We start from the raw sequence: 25,439 nt of genomic DNA, 5'->3' as shown, positions 1-25,439 counted from the left end.
ATGAAACCCCATGATCAGAGCCAAGCACACAGCAGGTGTCATTCTGGCTCCCACTTAGCTGCCTGGGGGCTGTTTCTGTCTCCTGAAATGTGCCGTGGCTGCTCTCGGGCACCACCCAAACACCCCGAGGAGCTCGGCCATGCCCTGCTGTGACCTGGCTGCGCTCGATGTGCTCATTACGGTGAGTAGACGGTGAGTGGCCACCCCCAGGGAGCCCCACCGGGTGGGCACTGTGTCCATGAGCCCCCACAATCCAGGTGCCTGGCAGGAGACAGCAACCCAAGCCCACGGTGGTGGCACAGCCCCTGTGCTGCCCAGCCATCACCCTGGGGAGGTGGGGAATGGCAGTGGCCACAGCCGCAGCGGCCACTGCTCTCGCTGTCACAGCAGCCACATGGAGCTGGAGGGCTCAGACACTGCAGCTGCTTGGCCAACAGCCCCTGCAGGGTCCCCGTGGGCTCCAGCCAGCCCCCAGCCCACACAGACCCCCAGACACGGACTGTGGCACCAGTGTGACAAACACCGGCCCCCTCTGCACAGGTGCGAGCCCCTGTGTCTGACAGACTGACGTGGGCGTCTGTCGTGGTCAGTTCTCCCCAAACTGCCAACAAAACACATTTTGCATTCCAGTTTTCCAAAGGCCACAGGAAACAAAGGGACAAAAGCAACCGGGCCTGCACAAAAATAAAACCCTTTAGTAGATGGAACTTCCTGTTCAAGGTGGGTGCCTGTGAGCTTGGATCATAAGTATTTCCTCAAGAACCTTGGCTCTGATCGCCGCAACAACCCAGATTTGGTGGTGGTTTTCTTTACACCAGTCCTCTGGCTGCTGTTTAATCCTTGTGCCACTGCCACTGCCACCTGCAAATCCTCCATGGTTATGAACTGACCCCCCTGTAGGACCAGGACCAGGTTGGGTGTGAAAACATTTGTTCAGGGCCGTTCCTGAACGTCCACAGGCTTTTTTCACGTGGTGACAGACTCCAGGTGTTCACTGGCACCTGAGCCACGTGAGCCAGGCCCAGCCCCTCCACGCCCCTGCTCATCCCGTGCCCTCTTGCTCAAGGCTCGCAGAACAGATTCTGCAGCACGCCAGAAACAGCTCAGGCAAATTCCTGGGCTGCAAAAGAACCACTGGCCTGCCAGGTAATCCTGCAGCCAGGTCCCTTCCCTGGTCCAGTCCCCTGCAGCGACACATGCCAGCCAGCACAACAGTCCTGATCACCCAGAGCTGACCAGCTCCAAGAACTTCTAAGTTGCTTCTTTCTGGCAAAACATGGTATGTAAGAACCAAGCAAGAAACAGCTTGGCTGTGGTCATTCCTGACTTTGGAACACTTCTAATAGAAAATAATAGCATTCCAACAGAAACAGCTGTTTTTGATAAAGTGTTAGGCAATTCCTTTTTCTCTTACTTCCCTGTCCTTCTTGCTTCTTTTCTAGTTCACTGAAGAACTTTGTTTAAGTTATTTCCTGCAGGGGAGGAGTGTGAGGAAAGCTGTGGAAAAGCCTGAAGCCATGACATTTCCATCCTGAGATGCAGACTCCTTACAGGAGTGGCTGAAAGCACTGGACACCCAACACCTGCATGCTGTCAGTATGAAATCCAGGTGAAAGCAATCCCACTGCTAGTATCAGTCACCGACCTCACTTTACCAAGACTCACATTAATTCAGGAGACTCAGCAGTGGTGTCTGCCTGCATCCCTGAAAACCCCAGGTGTGCTTACTGAGAGCTTTCAGCCTGGGAACAGCCTGGGTCTGTATGCCAGAACGTGTGCTGACTTAATTTCTGCCAGTGTATATCACTCTTGAAAATAAATATTTAAAATTCTAAGCAGAACCAATCATACTCCAAGATTAGATGCTAACATCATTGTGGTTATTTTTCTCCAGGACAGTTCATTCCAAGGGAGAGTGAGTGGAGCCTTATAAAGCTCTGATCACGCCATAACAAATGGCAATGCCACAGCTGCAGCTCCCGGGAAGAGCAGGTAAGACACTGCTGGCTCCTCTGGGAGGCAATAGCCAGATCATATAGAATCTCCAAAATCCATTCTGCATTTCTGTAGCCTATAAAGTACACTCAAATATTTTGCTGTTCATAAAAATTACGTGCCTGTTTAGTGTTTGGATACTAAATTTGGATACTCCAGATCAGATGACCACTGTACTGGAAAGCATTTGCAAATGATGTTCTCACCTATATGTTTCACTGTTTAAACTAAATTTGCAGAAGGGAAAAACAGTATTGTGACCCTGAGAGTGCTAGTCTAGCATCTCCCTCTCATGCAGAGGAGTTTGGCTCAGCAGTGCACCACTTCTTGAACAGCAATATCAAGAGAATGCAGCGTCCAGAGGGCCAAATCCTGCACGCTGAGGTCCCAGATGACACCAGCTCCCTGTGCACAGCGGTCACAGCCTGCGGCCAGCACCAGGGCTGCCCTGGAGGGGCACACAAAGGGCTGCCCCTGCTTTCCAGGGTGCTCGGGGACAATGGGTACATCCTGCTTATGACCAGGATGCTTTTGAGCCCTCATGTCCCACCCTGACCAGCCCATGGGCACTGCAGGGCTGGAAGCACAATCAAACACAGCAGCTCATCTTGGCAACATAACCCAAAGGGTTCCCACCATAGGCATCCTCCTCTCCGTACTCATTTCCAAATCCATTATGATTTATTTATGAATTTACCTAATTGCATTTTGGTTTTAATCCACCTCTGGCAGGTGTCCATCATGAAACAGAGTCCTCAAGGGAAAAACATCCCTGGGTGATTCCAGCCAGCCACCTGTGTGCCAGCTCAGAGCTGCCTCCCCTGCAACCTGAGCGTGCTTTGGGGAACGCTTCCCTCGGGGAAAACATCTCTAAAAAGGGAAATGATGCGATCCCACAGGAGGGTGACCTGTGGTGATGTGAACTCTGAGAATAGTGACAGCAGCAGCGGGAAATGCTGGCTGCCAGATGATCCTCCACACTGCTCCCAGCTCACCCCTTCTGAGCAGCAGCTCGCCAGTCAGGAATGCAGCTAAGGAAAAGGAATTAATTTCCCTTGGAAGGAGAGTTACTCCCTGTTAGTGCACAGGCAGAAAGAACAGAGTTACAAACACAGTAGGCTGCATAAAACAGAGATCCTTCTCACTCCTCCCAGCGAGCTCCCTGAGCTCAGTGAGCAGACCCACTGCCAGAAGGGAGACCAGCAGCAGCCGTGCAGGAGGCAGCAGCCTTGAGCCCTGACTCCCGCCGTGTCCAGCACACAGCAGGGTGGCAGCAGGGCAGCCTGGCTGCTCAGCCTCCCCATCGCTGCCTTTTAACCACCAGACCCAACCAGGGCTGCAAGCACCTGCTCCAGGCTGTGCCCACGGGCTGAGCTCTCAGGCTGTGCTCTCAGGTTGTGCTCCAGGCTCTCAGGCTGTGCTCCACATCTCAGGCTGTGCTCTCAAGCTGTGCTCCACATCTCAGGCTGTGCTCCACATCTCAGGCTGTGCTCCATGCTCTCAGGCTGTGCTCTCAGGCTGTGCTCCATGCTCTCAGGCTGTGCTCTCAGGCTGTGCTCCATACTCTCAGGCTGTGCTCCATGCTCTCAGGCTGTGCTCTCAGGCTGTGCTCTCAGGCTGTGCTCCATGCTCTCAGGCTGTGCTCTCAGGCTGTGCTCCATGCTCTCAGGCTGTGCTCTCAGGCTGTGCTCCAGGCTCTCAGGCTGTGCTCCACACTCTCAGGCTGTGCTCTCAGGCTGTGCTCCAGGCCCTCAGGCTGTGCTCTCAGGCTGTGCTCCAGGCTCTCAGGCTGTGCTCCACACTCTCAGGCTGTGCTCTCAGGCTGTGCTCCATGCTCTCAGGCTGTGCTCCATGCTCTCAGGCTGTGCTCTCAGGCTGTGCTCCAGGCTCTCAGGCTGTGCTCCACACTCTCAGGCTGTGCTCTCAGGCTGTGCTCCAGGCTCTCAGGCTGTGCTCTCAGGCTGTGCTCCAGGCTCTCAGGCTGTGCTCCATGCTCTCAGGCTGTGCTCTCAGGCTGTGCTCCATGCTCTCAGGCTGTGCTCCATGCTCTCAGGCTGTGCTCTCAGGCTGTGCTCCACACTCTCAGGCTGTGCTCCATGCTCTCAGGCTGTGCTCCACACTCTCAGGCTGTGCTCTCAGGCTGTGCTCCATGCTCTCAGGCTGTGCTCCACACTCTCAGGCTGTGCTCTCAGGCTGTGCTCTCAGGCTGTGCTCCATGCTCTCAGGCTGTGCTCTCAGGCTGTGCTCCATGCTCTCAGGCTGTGCTCCATGCTCTCAGGCTGTGCTCTCAGGCTGTGCTCCATGCTCTCAGGCTGTGCTCTCAGGCTGTGCTCCATGCTCTCAGGCTGTGCTCCATGCTCTCAGGCTGTGCTCTCAGGCTGTGCTCCACACTCTCAGGCTGTGCTCCATGCTCTCAGGCTGTGCTCCACACTCTCAGGCTGTGCTCTCAGGCTGTGCTCCACACTCTCAGGCTGTGCTCTCAGGCTGTGCTCTCAGGCTGTGCTCCATGCTCTCAGGCTGTGCTCTCAGGCTGTGCTCCACACTCTCAGGCTGTGCTCCATGCTCTCAGGCTGTGCTCCACACTCTCAGGCTGTGCTCTCAGGCTGTGCTCTCAGGCTGTGCTCCATGCTCTCAGGCTGTGCTCTCAGGCTGTGCTCCATGCTCTCAGGCTGTGCTCCATGCTCTCAGGCTGTGCTCTCAGGCTGTGCTCTCAGGCTGTGCTCTCAGGCTGTGCCCACGGGCTGTGCCCCAAGCTCTCGGCAGCTGGCAGCACGTCCCTGGCTCCCCGCCCACGCTGCCGCAGCACCGATAAGGTGCCGAAAACACTGTCAGGCCTTTCAGATAAGAAAGATTTGGAGCAAGGGAGAGCAGCAGCTCGAGAGCACCGACACTTGTCAGGGTTGTAGCGAGGGTGATAAGCCAGGTGCGGGAGGCCAGCAGGGGAGCGTGGGCACTGTCTGCCCAGAGCCAGAGACGAGTTATCTGCACCTCAGCAGCTGCAGCTCTCTGCAGCTCTGCACCTCTCCCTAGCACTCAGGGGCTGTGCCCCCACCGTGTTAACGCCTTCTGGGCACACACTAACAGCTTTGTGGCACCCTTGCTGCTGCCACGATCATTCCTAAATATTCCCACTTCCTTCTGCAAGGGAGGGTCAGAGGCAGACCGGCAGCCTGAACTCACTGTACAGTCACTCAGTCACTCCTCGTTCTTACCATCATAAAGATACAACATTACGGCCCAAGTGAAACCTGCATTGTTTGCTTTCACAAGGGAAGTATTTCCTACCTAGAAGACATAATAAATGACAATAAATGAGTAAGTGACACCACCGAGCTCCTACCTCCAGCCTGTCTGTCCTCATCAGCTTCTGGGCAGCGGCGGCGGCGGCGGCAGGGACCGGCACGCCGGGGTTTCCCGTCACCAGCATCGGGGCCGTGGGCAGGATCTCGGCGGGGACCAGGCCTGGAGACACCGGCCCCAGGTAGGGGTTGAAGGCGGCTGACGCGTTGGTGGCTAAGCTCGGTGCAACGGAAAACATCGGCTGCAGTTGGAGACAGGGAAAGACACACTAAACATCTGCTGTGCAGCACCAAAACAGCTCCCTGGCCATCCCCTGGAGCTGAACGAGGTGGGTTTCTGCTGCTAGCTGGAAAGGAGCATTTGTTGTGTTTGTGGGTCGTGGGGAGCACCCGTGCAGTTGTTGCACGTGAGCAAGAGCACGGGACAGGTATCCCCACCAGCCTCTGCTGGTTCTCCTCCTCCAGCTTCCCTGCACGCTCAGAGCACGCGGCAGCTCCTGGAGCAAACTCACAGTGGATCCACCCTCCAGCAATGCCACAGTGAATGACAAATGCTCTGTGGGGTCACAGAGAGTCCAGGGCTACCAGGGAGACATGGCCACAGCAGGTACAACACTGACTCTTGGAGAAAAGGCATCTGAGAGCCCTGACAAAGCATCAACCACACTCGACTTCAGGCACAGGCAAAGCTTTACTGCTGCAGCTAGAGCTGGCTCAGGAACTCCTGGGGTTTCACAGCCACAATCCTGCTGTTTTACAGAATCCAGCAGGCTGGCCATGCAGATACTCAGACACTCACTGCATCAGGGAGATGCTTTAGTTAGGCTAAAACATTAAACCAGTGGAAGAAAGAGCACATGCAAATACAGTTTTATTTTGTTTGTTTGCATGTTTTTAAAAAAGAGTCAAATGCCCTTGTGGGTGTGAAGAGCCCAAATAATGCTGTGAAAACCCAACACAGAGCTGCTACACTGCGGCAAGGATTAAATAACACTCCTGCCCCCAAATGCAGTGTAACTGCCAAATAAAATTCAGCCAGGAGTGTTTGTCTTTCACCATCTAAATAAAGTTACACAAGGCATTTAGGTTATTTTCCCCAACTAATTTTTAGAGAGAAAAACAACTACAGATTTAACACAACTCTTTCTCTGTTTCCTATCAATTTAAGGCAGACAGCAGAGAACAGCACATGTTTCTGTATTCCTGAGGAAATGACTGAATTTTCTGGAAGCAAGAGACGTTGGAAATAATGAACGAAAACATGCAGGGATTACTGGAGAAAACAGAATGAGAGTTGTGTAAATGGGTATAACTTCTGTAATGCTTATGATTCTTTACCCACATGAATGAAAAACAACCTGGCAAATATTACAGGAAATTAAATATTACTCTTAAATACACTATTAATTAACTGCACTTTTCATTACTGGTTTATCAGCTAGGTAATAATGAACTTCAAAATAGAACCAGTCTGTTAGTGTGTGACTTAAGAGATGTTGGTGTTTGATTTCAGCCCAATACGCTCAAACAGACACCTGTGTGCCTGCTGTACAGCAAATAAGACTACCCCATTTATTTCCTACTGAGCTTATTTTCTAGCAATATAAATATCCTGCAGCCTTTTGACCACTGCAGAATAACAGCACGTTATCAGAGCCAGCTGGCATTGCTCTGAAGCTCACAGGAACATTGTGATGTGCTGCACAGTCTAGGTGGGGACACCTGCCTGTCCTCCAGCCCCACTGGCACATGGCCACTCTGGGCCAGGGCACAGAGCCAGCCCAGCTCTCTGCTGCTGGATGGGCTCATAGTGACAATGCACCAGCCACGCCCAAGCTGAGCCTAACTCCCTCTACACTAAAGCTCAATTCCAGCAAGCAATTCTCTGGGGAAGTTCCCCTGAGTGAAGGGAAAACACCCAGTGGGCATCTTCTCAAAGCCAGGAGTTTCCTAGAGCACACAATATTGCAAAGGAAACCAAAATCTCATGCAGATCACTCACTTTCCAAACTCTGAGAATAAAGTTGTGAAAGATAAATTAACTCAAGATTACTGACATTAATTAAAAATATTAAAAATATATATATTTATATATAATATATATTAAACATATATATTTATATACGATAAATATATATAAAATATATATATTTAATATTTTTAATTAATGTCAGTAATCTTGAGTTGATTTATCTTTCATATATATATATAAATATAAAAATACTTCAGGCAAGGCAGAATGAAGCAACACAAAGACATACAGAGGGGCATTTCAGTGCAGTTGGCTCCTCTCCCATTCCCAAATCTGTGGGATTTCCCTGTGGGGAAGCCTGTGCTGCCTGCACTGGGCCCCAGCTCCCGAGGGACCCCTGCAGTGCACGTACCACGGGCTGCAGCGGGGCTCCGGGCATCATGGCATTGGCCAGCTGCATCTGCTGGGCCAGCATGGCCATGTTCTTCTGCTGGATCAGGTTATTGCGGCCATTGATCTCCAGCTGCGTTTTTAAGTGTGGTGGTGGGTGAAGATATTTGCAGTTTTCCCTCGAACATCGACCCTGAAGAAGAGAATGGACACAGTAGGATTAGAAGCTGCATCTTTGTTACTTATGCCACGAGCTAAAGCAAATACAAGCAGACACACTTACCAGATACCTGGAAAATGAGATCTTACATGAGCACAATGTAAAAGTCAGAGCCAATTACTGCTAAATGGCTAACGTGGAACTACAACATGTGTTGCTGGAATCACAGGAGCAGTTAACCAACCTGATTCTGAAATCCAGATTTGACTCAATGTCCTCATTTCAGTGCTGGGGCTTAGGCTGTTCCACAGCTCTCTGGATGAGATCCAAAGCCTGGCAGTATGTGTCGTACACCTCAACCACTTAGTGTACTTCATACACTCAAGTGTTTAAAGCCATAAAAAATCATTCCTGTGCTATAATGCAATGTCCTCTGGCTCCCAGGAAACAAGGAGCCTCGCTGCTTCCCTATGGAGACCAGCATTTCTACCCACCTAGGAGATGGTCTTTAAGGAAAGCTATTTACTCAGAGTTAAAGACTACCAGAATATACCACAGCCCCAGGTAAACTGTGCTTATGCTTTGCTATCACCCGCTACTATCAAAACACTTACATCCTCCTTGTTTGCATGTAGCTCTGGAGCTCAGGGCACCTTTAACCTTCAATCTCTTTTCATTTACAGATCTTAGTGAATTTCCCAGAAGAAATGCAGATTTGTCTGTCTGGGAGCAGGGTTTCTTGTTTCACTTTTATTTCATGAACCTTTAAAATGGTCCACAGAGCGCGCAGGAGCTGGGAGGCGCGGGCTGGAAACCAGTGGCACAGAGGTCACCAGAGCACGGGCAGCTCCATCCCTGCAGCGAGCAGCTCCCAATTACCTGCCACTGGATCCTGCTAATGCAGTCGACAGAGTTCAAGGCAGATTTTCATCTCTCTGAACCTTCTCTGAACTCTCTTGCAATCATTACAAAAGGAATATTGTACGTGGGTAAATTCAGAGGTGGCAGGGGATGCTGCGGTGTCCTGCCGGGCCACACCAGCACAGCGGGGGATTAACCCAATCCTACTGGACAGAACTCTGGACAAATGCTCCCGAGGCTCCCCAGCATGCCCCTCAGCAGAGGCCCTCGAGGCCATGGGGTCCCTCGGTGTCCCAGCCAGTCTCACGTGGTGCTCTGCCCCAGCTCTGGGCTCAGCAGTGTCAGGAGTGCCCGCTGAGCTCAGCTCAGCCGCTCCGACCACCCGCACAGCACCGTGGTGCTGCCACACCAACTTCTCACTCTGATTTAGGTGTGGCAGCAAGCACACATTTGCTTTGCTCTCCTTGCAGCAGTAAATCTTTTCATCTCATGCTGCCTCCCCATTTCTTTTTTTGGTGTTTAATAATAGATTTATTTCCTACTCTGTATAGTTCACTTTCATTGTCAAAAATGAAGGAATGCCATCCACTCTGGATGGGAGCAGGATGTGCCTGACCTTGCTGCGTTCAGCCTCCTGTGACACCTCACGGGGTGCAGCACAGGGCTCAGCACGGTCTGCTGATCAGGACTTGGACTGGGAGGATTTTTCACCTTGCCTTCAGGGGAGCAGGAACTTGTACCTGTCCCCAGGCACCCTCCCACAGGGCAGAAGCATCCCCAGCTGCACACCATGGCTTTACTCCCCACAAAGCAAAGGCACTTTGTGTGAACACTTACAGAATTGTGGAAAACGTGGCAAACTCGGACAAAAGAAAATAACCAATCATGCCTTGGAAAAATCACTCCCAAAATTCTACATTCTGAAAATCCAGGGTATTTGTAGAAGACTTGGATCCTCTGACAGGTGTGCTGGATGATGTCAGTACACCTGGGTTTTTCGGACCTGCACACAGGTGAACAGGAGTGTGCCCATCTCTGTGTGGTCACCACCAGGCTCTTCCCCGCAACACCAGTTTTCTGGGAAACATAGCACACCCTGTTTTTAACATCCCACAGCAAATGTTAGCAATACAGCTGCAATTTTTGCTTTCTGATAATAATCTCCTTCCAGAAAACAACTTGATTGCATATTTAATAACAGAAGAGCTTTCTTGGGATTCCCTTCTGAGACTGCAAGGTCCTTTACTCGCCAAGTCTGTGATTCTGCAATTTGAAGTGGCCATCCATGGTCAGACCTACAACCCTCTAACATTTCACAGGTACCTCCTAAAGACAGAAGAAAAATCTCCTCGTGGCCAACAGAGACTCCAGTGAGCGCTACAGATCCCAGCTGCCCTGCGTGAGCACGCACCACCCCATGACTACTGAACAATTATTAACCACTGGCAGAACTGTCAGCCACTGAAACACGCGGGGATGATCTGAGGGTGCTGCTGCTGGAGCTGCGCTGTTCCCTCAGCTGGGGGCTCTGCCTGGGGCTGCTTCCCCCGGGCTGGGGCTGCCAAAGCTGCAGGACCAGCAGCCACGGCCCAACAGTGCAGCTGGAACACACGGAATGCTCCTGATCCAAAACAAACAGGCAAACACCTCCCTCCGTCAGGGAGCACAAATCGAGTACAAATCCCTCTGAGCCGGCGCCTTTGAACCCGAGCAGGAGGATGGCTGCTAGGGACCACAACCATTGCCTGTAAATGGTAAAACTATTTCTCCTGATGCCCATGTGTTTTACAGGAAAACATTTAACTCCATGTAAGCTGTGGTTTCCTTTTTAAAAATAAACTGTTTGCAGGCGTGTCGAGGCTGCCTGCCACATCCAGAGAAACCTTTTTAATGTATCCCAGGGCCTGCCTGGCTGCCTGCAGCCCCATGACTTACACCTCTGGGGCCAGTGAGAGGCAGGGCTGCAGTCACTGAGCCTCCACACAAAGCTGCTGCACAGCCTGTTTGCAGATAAGCCCAACACCTGCTGGAGGGGTCACTGCACCCAGCTCTGCCCCTGCCTGACGCTGTGGGACCGCAGGTGCCTCTCCCCAGAGCTGGTCCCACACCGTGACCAGGTGCTGGTTCAGGGCCAAAACCCAGAGCTGGGGGCAGTGCTCGCCCTCCAGACCCTGCAGCTCCCCCAGCTCACAGCCCAAGAGCCTGCCACGGAGGGGCTGCGGGTTTGGACACTCCAAACAACTCTCAGAGCAAGCAGAATGCCAGCTGGGGGCAAACACACATCTCGGGGCAAGGAGGTGAGGGCATCCCCCCTGTGAAGCCCCCTCAGCTCCCCCCAGGGCTGCTGCTGTGGCACAGGGATACTGATGGCAGCACTCTGCAGACACGTTTAAAAGTGAATCCTTTCATGTGAAAACACACCAAAGCGACCACTTAACAACGTCTCTGTGTGTGATTCTTGTACATAAAAGCCTCAAGCCCTCTAATGGATCATTTGGCTTGCACAGCTAATAGCACTCCTACGGGAGCTGTCCTCCTGCCATGAAATACAACAGGATTTAAAAAAAGAAAGAAAAAAGCAAACAGAGCAAGCAGATTGCCAGCAGGAAACAGAAGGAAAGACACCAGCTCAGCAGCAAAACCCTGCCTGCTGCTCCTGCTGTCTGTGGGTCCCTCCTCCTCCTCAGCCCCAAGGAAGCACAGAATGATCCCCAGTGCCACAACACCGGCATGAGGATGGGGATGGGGACAGGGATGCAGATGGGGACATTCACACCTGTGCCACTTTTCTTTGCAGCCACAGTGATGTGAACTGAGCACCGGTCCAGCCCTAGCCACCCTGACTCAGGGTAAGGGGGCTGCTAGGATACCTCCAAATGACCCCAATTCTCATTTCATAACAGCATTAGCAAATGCATCAACCACATATGGACGTACAAGTACTTACATAAATTCTTTAACTTTTATAAATTTTATTTATATTTATGTATTTAAAATTTTATGTGTTTTCAACATTTATATAAATATTCAATACAATATGTGGTTGATCTTGGTATTACTACAAATGTTTGCATATCCCCATGTCTGTACAGACACCACATATGTACCAATCCATCAGTATTTATATTGACACTCCCAGGACACACAAACACAGACAAACTCTGCAGCCTGAGATTGAGCAACACTTCATTTCCTCCCAAGCACCTCTCCACCTGCCCCCAGCCAGTGCTGTACCCCGGGACACGAGGGAATCACATTTTTCCAGGGGTGTGCAGAAAGAGCAGCCCCAGCCCGAGGGGCAGCACCTTTGGGAACCACAAAATCTTCCAGCGAGAGCTCCAGCTGCTCCTTGAGCTTCCAGTGCTGCCAAATCCTTTTAGAGCAATCTCTGGTAACCCATATGATGCTCACTCAGGCACGGCGTGACCCACAATTTAAGAGGAGAATGACGATGGCTTTATGTCCGGATCAAGTAAAACACACAGCACATTTAATCTGTTTACAGTGCAGATTCCCGTGGCGCCCAGCTGCAAGTGGCCAGAACAGCGGGATGCTGAGCAGGTGCTGGGATTGCTGTCATCCAAATCCTGCTCACAGCTGTAATCCCCTGACAGCGACTCGGCAGGCACGACACAGAGCACTACACAGAACCTTCACCAGAAATTTGCCCTGAACAGACAGAGCTAATTAGCAGCAGGAGAGGGGTGAGGGCCCATCACTGTGCCGATCCTCCCGCACAGAGCTCAGGACTGAGCCCATCACGGGCACCCGCTGCACAGGGACCCCAGCTGGGCACCCCTGCTGGCTGCCTTTAGCTCCCAGAGGTGCCCACAGCGCACCCCCAGCCTGGCATCCCCCTGCCCCATCAGACGAGACACGTGGCCCTCAAGACAGGACCCGCATCCCCCACGCGCAGCTGGATGTGAGCAGGGACAGAACAACCCCCTCCAGATGTGTACATGGGCCAGGGGTGCCCAGGCTCCAAAACAAGGACCAGGGGGAGAGGGGGAAAGAGAAGCAACGCCCTGGCTTTGATGCACCGTCACCCCTCACAGCAGCCAGCACGTCCACCAGGGCATTTTCACGGCGGTGCTGTGTCACTTCTCCTGAGGCTCCCCGCTGGCTGCCTTGCAGGGCTCTGCCCGAGCAGGGGGCACAGGGGGCTCTGGGGAGGCTCTGCCCCCGGGCCCGGGTGGCGTGAGGACAGCAGTGCCAGGCTCAGGGCAGCGCTGAAGGACAGGAAAATCTCCCTCAGGGCTCTGAGTGCTCCGCGCTGCCCGACAGCACACCCTCCGCGTGGCTGAAGGTCAGCGGCTGCCAGCCTCTATGTCTGCATTCTTATGGGAGAGAGGCTGCTCTGAAAGCATTGCTGAGAACTGCAGCCCCACAGCCCAGACACTGGAAATCACTGCTGGAATCCAATCCTGAAATGCCAGCACACCCACGTGTTTGGGGCTTTTATCGACAGAGTTTATGTAAGAATTATACCTCTCCTGATTTCCTTGTTATCCTTTTAACTGTATTTTCCCCTTGTTTTTAGCAAGTACGGTATCTTGACATGCTGTTTTAAATAGAATTTAAATATGATTAGAATACATTTGTCAGGCAAATATATTATTGACTGAAAAATAATTCATTCCCCAATATTAGCGGGCAAAGTAATTACCAAAATATTATTCTATTCAAGTTAAACAATAAATTCTGACTGAAATTTGGGAAGTTTATTAAACTTCATTTCAAAATAGGATTTGAATTTACAACTGAGCACAGGTGAAACAAAGCACTCTGAGGGGAAAAGCTCTAATTGTGAAGTTTCATCGCACCACAGAGTATCATTTCATAGCATCACAGAGTCACAGACTTGTTATGGTTGAAAGTGACCCTAAAGATCACCCAGTTCCAACCCTCCTGCCATGGGCAGGGACACCTTCCACTACCCCAGGTAGCTCTGAGCCCTGTCCTACCCAGCCTTGGACACTTCCAGGGTTCCAGGGGCAGCCACAGCTACTCTGTCAACCTGTGCCAGACTCACCACCCTCCCAGAGAAAAATTTCTGCTGAAAGAAGAAATTTGCCTGGACCTATCCTTACAGATAAATAAAACATATTTCTGAAACCAAGGTCAGCCTCAAATGGGAACTGTTCTGAGGATCAATGCCAAAGCCTGGAGATATGATTTCAAATTAATCCCCTGAGCTCTGCTCCGAGGTGCCACTTTTCTTAGAATGTGGAAAGCAGACAGTGAACCCTCCCTCCCCAGGCGGACAGCGATGGCACAGGAACCTGCACACATGCTCATGGCATGGGGGAAGCAGTGGCTGCTTGCAGCTGGAAAAGCCAACAGCTGCTTTCCCAGCATGAGGAAGCGTACAAAGGCTCACAAGCTGGAGTTAGCAGCATGAGAAATGCTCTTGACTCTCTTTCAGCAATGGCACACCGAAACCTCCGCGGGGCCGCGCGCTCTGCTGGCTCTGCAAGGGCTGGCTGGCACCTGACAGAACAAACCTGCACGTTCCACTGCTGGGAACCCACGGGCTGCAGGGCATCCTGTGAAATCCCTCCCAGGAGCACCGAGAGGTCACCTCATTTTCAGGAATAAACAGCTCCAGGTCCTTGAGTGCACACGTGCAAGAGACATTTTACAACACAGTAAACTGCCCAAGATGGAAAGATACTGCTTAATGACATCCAAACCTTTCTACTTAATTACCACACACCTCCAGTACTGCCAAAATAACCCCGAGTGGCTATGGAGGTGGTGGGAGAGCTCTCAGCACTGGGACAGAGGTGCTTGGGCACTGCAGAGCAGCAGGGAGACTTGCAGGGGTGCCATACCCACAATATACCAATATACACAATATACACAATATACATACCCACAATATACACAATATACATACCACAGGTGCCTTTGGCACCTGACACCAAGTTCTGCCTCTGGCAACCAAAAATTTGACACTTCTGGCTTTTCTGAACAGTTTGCTTACACGATAAACAAATGAAGGCCATTCAGACTACTCAGTAACAAAACCAAAGAGAGGCCAATATAGCACACCTGGCACCAGGACAGGCTGCTGCACGAGGCAGGTGCACGTCACGCTCAGGGCACTGGAGCTCCAAAGCACTTTAGGCTGATGTCACTGCACCACTAAACACAACACTTGGAGATCAATTTCCACAGGGGCTGAGGGACCACTGAAGTCCATCACAGCAGGTAAAAGGGGGGCATCGAGCCCCTTAGAGCAGCACAGAGTGACCCACAGGTTTGACAGTGAAGGTTCATGGCTGGCACCACCACAGTGCCACTGACTGGAGGTGTGTGCAGAACCAGCCAGTGCTGCCCTGCCTTGCAAACCCGGAGAATGAGAGAAGTTCACACAGGAGTGGAAGGAAAACCGCTCAGAGCTTCCAGCAACAGGACACATCAGGCCAGTGGACACCTCTTCCAGCCAGAATCCCACTGTGACCGAAAGGACAAACCCACAAATGCACTTGAGTAAGGCAGAAAGCACTGCCACTGTCCAACAAGAATTGTAGGAACTAAATAAAGTTGAAGAATTTCTCTTTTGGAAAAAAAAAAAACAACAAAAAAAACCAACAACCAAAACAAAACCAGGAAATCTTTAACAACTTCTAAGAAAAAATTCCACCTGTTTTCCACAAGAGGGAACTTTTGACAAGACAGTGATTTCCTACAAAACACCTCTTTAAAATCAGTCAGTGCAGCTTCCCAGGACCCGTGGCAGAAAGGAGACCCTTAATCAGCAATTCAGGAGGAATTAATGAACCCAGCCACATTCACTTATGAGGGCCCCGTGCCCAAAGGCACCCCCAGATCAGCAACAGTCCCCAGCACCGTGGTGCCCACCCCAGGGCACCACCCCATCCCCCTGAGACACTGCCAAGTTCCCCCCTCAAAGGGCACTGCTGTGTGCCCCTGCCAGGACCACCACACCCCACCTCCTATCCCACACCTTGCCTCCTTCCTTCTGCTGGCTAGCAATTAAGCACGCCTGGTTACTTTGAATTTTTTTTTTTTTTTAAAGCTCATAATGTCTGGTTTGAAGTGAAAATCAAAGAACAATCATTAAAAGATAAATATTAGGCTGACAGAAAACTAGCCTTGCATCTTTCCTTAAATGTGCAAGACAGACCGAACACAGCTCTTGTCCCTTTACTCTCCACCATACCGTAATTATCACATAAGTAGAACTGTTAGCCTTGGTCTGTGTTTCTGCACGTATCACCACCATAAAACCCACGGAGCCTAATGGGTACATCCTGGAATCTGGCAATTGACAGAACTCAGCACGTGCAAAGTAAAACAATTGAAATTAGTACTTGTCGTAGTGGTAAAGTGAGTAAAACCAAAAAGAGATGCTCTTTCCCTGGCATACCCAGCCCCGCTGTAGCCTCAGGCTCACAAGCAGTTTAATTCTGTGTACCAGAACCTATTTTTCATGCTGTGACATTTATGTGTCAGTTTTCACACCCAATCTCTGCCAGGCACTATTCATTTCCTATGAGTTCTGTCCCTATTTGCTTCCAGATAAAGTTTCCCTCCCCACCTGTTGAAATTCCATGTAATTACTTGTACCTGGGCACAAGCACCACCCGAGCCAGCAGCAGCTCCAGCAGGGCCTGACCACGCTGCTGGGGACCCGAGGACCCGGCAGTGGGATGTCCCCTGCTCTGTGACACAGCAGCAGTGCCTGGCAGCCCCTCTCGGGACACGGACACCTCCCAGGCCCCACTGGCACCACCCCACCCTCCCAGCACAAGGGGAGCGCCTCAAGCTGGTCTAAATGCTCAGGATGTCTGAACAAGCCCTCGGTGGCAGCGCAAGGCAAGGCCCTGACTCAGCTCTGCATGGCCACCCCTAATACACAAAAATAGCTTGTTTACTCCTCCTGAGGTATTATTTTTACACCAGCAGTACTGGTGGCTGTTGGCTGCTGCTGGTCCCAGTGGAGGCACGTGGTGGGGCCAGGTGCACGAGCCCTGCAGGGTGCTGGCCTGGGGACATCCCTAGCCCGCCTGACCACCGTGCCTCAGAGCAGAGGGCTCCGTGCAGCCTGGGAGAGGTCCATGAGAGACACCTTCAGCCACTGCCCACCCTGCCAGCCGTGCCCAGCACGCAGGGACAGTCACCCTCCACCTCCCCACGGCACCAGCCAATGCCTCCAGGCTGCCCTTGGAGCTCCAGAGGGAAAACCCTCTCCTGAGCAGCTCCCTAGATTTCCCATCATCCGAAGGAAAGCCCTGCTAAATCAAAGTGTGCCCATGGCTTCCAACGAGGCAGGAACAATTCCTCTGTGCACACGAACACACCCAGCAGGCAGGGATAGCTCAGGACAGCGCTGCGATGCCGCCCTGGCTGCACCCACGCCAGGTGTGCTCACATCGTGAACCAAAGTGCAGCTCTCCCTCCACAGACCAAAGAGCCCACAGGGCATCCCTGCAGCATCCAGGTGACCTTCTCCTGGGGTCACAGCTCTTTATAAATCCTGGCTTTAGTGGAAATAAGTCCAACGGAGTGAAAGTGAACATCCCTGATGGCCGCAAATAACAAATTAAGAGTCAAGTGGGAACGGGACGGAGCGGAGTGGGACAGCGGCAGAGGAAGCTGCTGGCAAGTAAATATTGCCCAACACGACAGCAGGATTGGGGAAAAACTGACAGAGTGGAATAACAGGAAGCTTAGTCACTTCTGGACAAAAAAAGCGAGCATGTGAGCGGGGCGGAGGGGAGCGGAGCGCCGGAACACCGGGATGGATGGGAGGGCCGGGACGGGAGCGGCGCTCCACCGGCAGGGCGGGCACGGGACACCCTGCCAGGGGCACTGCCCTGGTATCCCACTGCACCAAACCCCGCACACACACAGAGCAGGGTCCTGCACAGGCAGGGCGGGCACAGGACACCCTGCCAGGGGCACTGCCCTGGTGCCCCACTGCACCAAACCCCGCACACACACAGAGCAGGGTCCTGCACAGGCAGGGCGGGCACGGGACACCCTGCCAGGGGCACTGCCCTGGTGCCCCACTGCACCAAACCCCACACACACAGCAGGGTCCTGCACAGGCAGGGCGGGCACGGGACACCCTGCCAGGGGCACTGCCCTGGTACCCCACTGCACCAAACCCTGCACACACACAGAGCAGGGTCCTGCACAGGCAGGGCGGGCACGGGACACCCTGCCAGGGGCACTGCCCTGGTGCCCCACTGCACCAAACCCCGCACACACACAGCAGGGTCCTGCACAGGCTCCCCCAGGGGAACTGTGACCCCGTTAACCCACAGACCCAGCTCCTCCTCAGCACGGAGAACACCCCAACTGCTCAGCTTGGGGTGGACAAGAAAACACCAGCAACAGCCCCCCGGAGAACACGGTGCTGGTGATGGAGTTACCATGGGTCTGGTGGCTCTCAAGCCAGTTGCTATTCAATATAGAGGCACTTTGCAGAAGCCTCAGGAGTGGGGAGGAAAGCTGAAAGGAAGATCAGATTTCCCTGATGGCAATGAAAGTACCCATTACTGTTGAAATATGGTCTGCCCGTCACTGATGAGGGGATAACAGCACTGAGTGTTAGTAAAGGGACTAGAAAAATACAAACCCAAGATTTTACTGAATCATCCAGAGAGGCAAGAGAAAAGACAAATTTGAAGTAATTAGAAGCTAGATAAAAAAAGCCACTAATCCGTGGCCAACTGATGACAAGCTTGAGTAATAGTTTTTTACTGCTTAGGCAAATGAGGGAAGAAAAGAATATAAAAAACAAAGGTTACAGCAAAAGAGAAATAAAAAAAACTTAAACTAAGTTTATAGCTCAAAAATTCATACAGGAAGATCAATCTAAGTAATTCAGACTTCAGGGACAAAAAACATGATACCAAAAAATGTTGATGTATTCAACATCAGAAGGCAAACGGAGAGTTAAAAGTCTTTAACAAAGAACAAATTGAAGCAAGGGTAGGAAAGGGAAAGTGTCATGGGTAAACAAAGGCTGACACATCAGGTTTGCTTTACCTTGCAAGTGTGCATGGGGCCCAGTAAAAGCTTCCTAACCAAATAAACACCCTTGGAAGGAGGGTTGGGCTGGAGGCCCCGCTGGAGCAGCACTGGGAGCTCACAGGCAGCACCACTTCCACTCTGCTTCTGGGACACACTTGTCATATTTCTCTAAAAAAACAAACCAAACCAAACCCAGCCCTGAAGCACTTAACAGCTCCATGGGAAACCAGGAAGGAGCAGAGGACATCCCAGCTGGGGCAGGGAAGCTCTGTGTCCTGAGGAAGCCAGCAGAGCACCAGCACTGGCTGCTGAATTTCTCATGTGGAGGGCTCAGCCATCCCCACGAGGCAGGGCAGTGTCCAGCCTCCTGCCCTTGGGTCAGTGTCCAGCCCCACCCCTGGCACGCCCACGACTGATCAATAATCATCCATGGAAGCACCCACCAAAACGGGAAGCCTCAGCCCACAGCAATGCCGAGTTCCTCGCTCTGTGCTGCACTGCTCAGGAGGGGAAGGCAGGACAAGAGGGCCCAACAGGCCCTGTATCAGTCACAGGTTTTTTTCTCATACAGCTCAGGAATAATTTCCTGCACTAAGTGCTTTCCAAGCCTCTTAACATTGATATTGCAGATCAATATTTCACACAGACAAAGCTGTCTGATGGATGTGTGCACTCATTTAAGCATCTCTAACAGGCAGTGCTGCTGTAACTACACACTCTGCACCCCTGCTACCTTCTACCCCAGAGGTTTGGCCTTGCTCACTTTCCATATGAAACAAAATGACAGTAAAATGACAGAACAAAAGACCTACTGTAAGGCAGTGTGCAAATAAAGACAGTATCTCTCTGCTCTGTCCGCACCAGTGCAGTGCAAATATAATTACATCTACCAGGAAACATTGCCTGCTCTCAGGAGCTCTCCAGTCTCCCTCTGTTAAAGCCTTTGCATAGGCTTTACTTCTAAAAACGCAACTCCTTGTTAGAACAAATACTTACACAGAGCAGGAGCAGCTGAGAGCCTCTGTGTGCTCCGAAATGCGGCTGCAGGGTGAATATCTGATGCAAAAGTCTTGAAAAGCTCAACTTTGTCAGACACACACTGAAGAGAAAAACGCTCAAATGTGCTGAGACACACTGAAATATGTGACAATGACACCAGAGGAGCAGAAAGAACACGCAAACAGCAGAAACTGTTTCTCAGTGTCTGTAAGGCCTCGCAGAGCTCATGGGCATGCAGGAACACAGAGGTGCAGATCCACCTGCCCTTGCCACGCTGTGAGCAGAGCAGGTCAGTGCACACGGACTAGTGGCAAACACAGGTGGCAGGATTTATTTGTCTAAAGTTAAATAAGCACAAAATATGCCAAGCACTGCTCTGTGGTCAGAACTCCCTTTGCCTGTTTATTTTCACGGGGGCACTGACAACTGCCCTGTCCCAAAGCAGAGCTGTGCAGAGGCAGCAGCGCTCCGCTCCTCCCGAGGGAAGCTCGGCTCCGGGGCCCATCCCAGCAGGAGCTTACCCAGGAGGAAATTACAAAACCCCAGCCCAATGGCACAAAGGAAAGAGGAGTAGTATTGTTTCACAGATGCAGGCTTTCTGTAAGAAGCAGCATTTTCAGGAAGAATTTCTTTACGGAAAGGGTGGTCAGGCACTGGCAGGGGCTGCCCTGGAGGTGTCCAAGGAATGACTGCACGTGGCACTCAGTGCTCTGGGCTGGGTGACAAGGTGGGGATCAGGCACAGCTTGGACTCAATGATCTTGGAGGTGTTTTCCACCCTAAATGATTCTGTGGTTTCTGCTCCTGGCAGTTTGATGTCACTGTAGGACATTTTGGCAGTGTCACTAGCTAGGCGCACACGCTGAGCTGCAGGAAATGCCACCTCTGCAGACACTGTGTGTGTGTGACCTGAAGACTCAAACGCTCTCACTTCAAGTGTTCAGCCACATAGCTGGTGGGAAATGAAAAACTTTCCATGTGTGGGAGCCAACTGAGCTGATGAAACAAACAGGAACATTCAGAGGGAGGACTGGCGTATCATGATCTCATTGCAGAAGCACTTTTTCCCCAAGTTCAGCATGTGTGAGGCAGAATCAAAGCTCCAGAGATGACAGCATCAGCCTCGGGGCTGGTTTGCAGGGCTGCCTTACAGGTGCTTGCTCTTCAAAAACCTAAATTCTCTTTTAATATATTTCACTTAGATCTATGAGAGGAAACAATTTGTTTCTGAGTATTAAAAGGAAATAAAACAAATACTGAATTCCTATATTTTCATTTCTTTTAATGTGAGACCAGTCTCACTCTAAAAATAGTAAAACAGCAAAGTAGTGAAATAGAAAATGAGAACTTTCTACACCACAACCTCCCTACAAAGAACACGTTGACGGCGACAGCTTTGCTCACCATTATGGCCAAGAGCTCAGAACCCCAGCATTCCAGGCACCTGGAGATGTGCTGCTCCCAGCAGCTGATCCTGCTCTTCCGTGGCACCACTGCCACTGGGAATCCCTGCCTGCTGCAGCTCCCAGGGCTCAGACAGCTTTTACACAACATTAAGGAGCAGAAGCTGAACCAAGTAATTTGTCAGGTGATCAAAACAGAACAGTCACTCAGTAACACTTAATTATTTGTCATTTAAACAGAACGGAGAAGAAAGAATGCAACAGCTACAGACGGTGCTGGACAACTGACCCATGGCTTTACTCCAGACAACAATAAAATCCAGCAATGCTTTCCAAATTTTAAATATTAAATACGAGCGTATTTTTAGCAACTACAATTTTAAATTTTTTTAAGCATAAAGTAGCTTCTTAATTCACAAAAGGTCTTTGCAGTTTCTGAATGCTCTTTTTTGCATACAAACCCAAAGTCAACACACAAAACACACAGCCTGAGAACACCTGGAGGAGTCATATACATACAGACATATATTATATATAATAGACAAGGAGCACACAGACACACACAAACAGCCTACAGTGTGTGCGTAGCCCAGAGCAGAACACTTGACAAGTATAACAAATAACTTCAACCTTCCACTGTTGCTACTTTTTCAGTGTCCAATTCCTTAGGTATCTAAAATTACCGGAAACATCTAAACCATAAATATGTGACAAATGCTGTGTAGAAATCTTTTATATTGTTACAAACATTGGAGTGCCTTCAGCCAATGGACTAAACATGAACAGGAGACTCCACTTCCCTTCTGATTTGCAGTGCCGGACTTAATGAAGCCAAACGCTAAAGGATTCCAACAAGGCAAAACTAGGTGTGCTTTCCTCCATGGTAAAAAAAAAAAAAATTCCATCAGCAAGTGTTATTTTTCTCTTCAGATATATTCATTCACACCAGTAATCATGTTTGGAACTAGGTGCAAAAGATCTGTTGCAAAAAGCTGGCAGAATGTGGGAATAAACACATTTTGTCAAGGAATCTTGGAGCCTGCCTGCACACTACACCCTCTGATATCTCCTGATCTCCCTGGCTTGTGCTTTGCTCTTGCTTCCCCTTCCCCTCCCATCTGCTCACACAGTTCAGACAGAGCCCTCTCTCCTGTTATCTGCCAGGTGCTATAACAGCATCTGACCTCTTCAGCCTTTTGTCTCTCTTCTGTCCCACCCTTTAACTTCTTTCTCTCATCTGCCTTCTCTTCTCTTCTAGTTAGAGACTTAATCACCTTCATCACTGTCATAAAAAATCCCCGTTTCCTCCTGTCCAGTGCAGCCACAGAGAAAAACCCCAACCCTGTCCTGGCTGCAATGAGCTCACTCTGTGCTGCACGTCTGTTTTGCCAGCTGCAGCTCCACACATGGTCACTTCTGCAACAAATGGCCAGCCTGGTGAGGTGTTCCCTGGACTCACCAACCCCCCACACCCCTCCAGTATCACCTGGAAATTTAAATCACAAATTAATTTTTTTACTATGAAACAATTCCTTGTGTTCCACTGTCAACAAGAGCTTTGCATTTTAAGGTACTTTACTTGGAATTAAAGTTGCCGTATCCATCCATCCATCCATCCATCCATCCATCCATCCATCCATCCATCCATCCCCTGCATGCCTTGCCCAAGGGAAGCACCTCACTCTGCTCCACAGACACGAGATGCAGGAGATGCAGCCAGGGTTCAACCAACAACAGGAGTACATAACAACTAGTAGATACAAAGTACTGACTCTTCTGTTTCCTCTAAGGAGTGTTTAGTGAGCAGGAACTCTTTAACCCTTCCCTTTGCCAGTCAGGGGCTTTCCCAGCTCACCTGCATTTTTATTTGGTTACAGCCACTGCAGACATCCAGGTTGTCTCCTGACTCCACTCACTGCAGGGAAGATTTTACCAGGGCACCAGACAAGCAGCGGTATGTCAATGCAGATGATTTTCTGAACACACCCTACAACCAGAAAGCAACCAGAATTCCAGGAACAATTTCCCATCTCCAGCTGGCTCTAAGAAAGGGGAAGGGGCAGCAGAACCAGTAGCCTTTGCAGCTGCAGCTCGGCCTGCCTCCAGTGGCATAATGTGCTCTGAGCTGCTGCCTGCTGAAGGCTGAATTCTATACAAATTCTCTCACCTGAGCCAGACAAGGCTGGAAAGATGCTCTAAAATTAAAAAAACACAACCTCCTCTTCACCCAGTATGGAATAGCAGCACTGAACTTGTACAGGATTTTAGGTCGAGCAGAAAACAATGAGTTTTACTCCTACAAAGTGGTAGTTACCTACTACACCTGCAGCTACCCTGGCTTTGCTGCCTGCTCCTGGGCTGCGGGGTTTTCCAGCATGTCCACACACAAACGACCCTGTCTCCAGGGACACCACAGACCCCTCAGGCCTGAGCCAGCTCCTGCCCCATGACCCGCCCCGACCACAAACTGCCCTGTTCCATCCCAGATTCCATGGAATGTTTGCTCCTCCTGGTCCCACAGGTATATCCCCCCCAACAGAGGTGGCCTCGCAGCCACCCACCCTCCACATCCTCACAGCTCCCGCCTGGTCCCTTGGGTACACGTGGACACATGCCCTCCCACAGGGTGGGCAGTGTGCACACACTGAGGACAACTTCTGTACTTTGCAATTCTTCCCTTTCAAATTTAAATCTCAATCTCACAACCATTTATGTCTCTATCTAAGCCTGTAATTAACCCATGCAAATTCAGTGAAATCGCAGCAACAGAAAGTAACCAGCTTTGCTTCCTCCCAAAACTGCTCCTCTTTTCAAACAGCTCTCTCTTCTTGCTAAGTCTCTGTACTATTTTGCCAACTTAGGAATGGTCCAGAGAAATCTGGAGCTGAAGAGAGTCTTTCCAGGAACTTGACAGGACTTGAAGTGCTCTGAGATGAAGCTGGATCCAGACCTGCTCCCCCAGCCGGCCCCTTCCCCCTCCTGCTCCTGTCAGCAAACTTGGGAAGCATCAGCATTCTCCCATCAGAGCCCACCATCCCCTCTCTGTAAAGACAGAGACCTTTTTGGGATCTCCAGGGCTGAGAGCTGAGAAGTTTATCCAGTGAGTGGAGTATAATGAAAAGACAATCTGAGGAAGCAGCTTGCTAGTGTCAGGGTGAAGCCCTCCAGAAGCACCACACTGGATTTCTTTTTCTTTAGAAATACACTTCATCAGATGTATTTTCCTTTATTTGATCAAATATTGCAGTTGCTTTCAACTACCTCAGTGTGTGTTCTGCATCTGTTAAATCCTGAGATGTTTCCTAATGAAGAGGATAAGTCATAAGTATTTCAATAAATTCAACCATGAACCCAAGGGTTTTCTTACTTGCATAATCCTGTGTTTCAGGACCTGACGATTCACTGTCAACTTAAATCTTATTTCAACAGCAGTAATCCTCCTAGTGGCACTGTGAAATGAGGGACAAGACAGAGCTCTGGCCCAGGATCAAAGCAGCTCTTGTTGTTTCCTAGGGGGCTGGCTGGAGTGCTGCTGTGCAGCCCCGGTGCAGGCTCTGCCGGGAGCACAGCCCAGCACAGAGCATCGGGGATGGGCCTGACTCTGGCAAAGCCCAAAGCCCTGCTGGTTCCCTCTCTGCCTGCACCTGAGCTCTCTGGAGGGAGGGCTGTGGCCTCGCCCTGGCTGTGGCTGCTCACCTGGAGAAGAGGCTCCTTCCCAGGCACGGGACACGGCAGCAGCTCCCGGCAGGAAGCGCAGACTCCTGAGCAGCACCCGGGGCAGCAGCTCCTAAATAACATCCAGCTGGGCTAACAAAGCTCTGCAGTCCCAACAAAGAAACACCAGCATTTCTCCAAAGTCAAAAAACAGATGTGATCATTCGCTCTTGAATGTAATTTGTTGCTTCCAACAAATTTCAGTGAGCCTTGGCAACAAGGCATCTGTATTTGGAAAAACAGACACTTGGGGTCATCCAGGGAAGGAGACAGGCCTCACAGGCTGCTCCTGATCACTCAGTTAAGACTTGGGACAAATGTCTGAATGTTCTCGACACGAGATTTTCTTATTTTATGCCTCTTTACATCTTCCCTGCAAACCGGTTCAGAATTTTACTGATTTTGACTGTGCCCAGCAGAGTTCCTGACTGTAACAGGAGCCCACTCTGGTTTCTATTATGCACAGCCTTTAAGAAATGACAGTGCAAATGCTGCAGTGCATTGTTTTAATTTCTACTTAATTTCTTTCTGCCAAGGCAGAGCTGAAACTGTAAAATGAGCTGCGAAGGCTGTAGTTAGTTGTAACTCCTCTGTCCAAAGACCTGATAAGATTTCAAAACACCATCTATCTTCCCA

At 50.8% G+C, this 25,439-nt stretch overlaps 2 protein-coding genes across 16 annotated transcripts in view; one reads left to right on the top strand and one right to left on the bottom strand.

Moving 5' to 3' along the window:
• Positions 1-25,439, bottom strand: part of MBNL1 (muscleblind like splicing regulator 1) — a 63,529-nt gene that overhangs the window by 15,816 nt on the left and 22,274 nt on the right. For all 15 annotated transcript variants that reach the window (XM_053951586.1, XM_053951589.1, XM_053951587.1 and 12 more), the window contains 2 exons: positions 7,679-7,849; positions 5,336-5,536 (listed from right to left, as the gene is read on the bottom strand). In XM_053951586.1, the coding sequence (XP_053807561.1) occupies positions 5,336-5,536; positions 7,679-7,849 (372 nt within the window). The remainder of the gene's footprint in view (positions 1-5,335; positions 5,537-7,678; positions 7,850-25,439) is intronic.
• Positions 3,765-5,317, top strand: LOC128792807 (uncharacterized). The gene is made up of 2 exons (XM_053951602.1): positions 3,765-4,491; positions 4,585-5,317. The coding sequence occupies exons 1-2, from the start codon at positions 3,847-3,849 to the stop codon at positions 5,023-5,025; spliced, it is 1,086 nt and encodes a 361-aa protein (XP_053807577.1). The 5' UTR covers positions 3,765-3,846; the 3' UTR covers positions 5,026-5,317.

This window comes from Vidua chalybeata, chromosome 10 (genome assembly GCF_026979565.1).
Source record: "Vidua chalybeata isolate OUT-0048 chromosome 10, bVidCha1 merged haplotype, whole genome shotgun sequence".
NCBI classification, from domain to species: Eukaryota; Metazoa; Chordata; class Aves; order Passeriformes; family Viduidae; genus Vidua; species Vidua chalybeata.
This window is presented reverse-complemented; position numbering and strand designations above follow the sequence as displayed.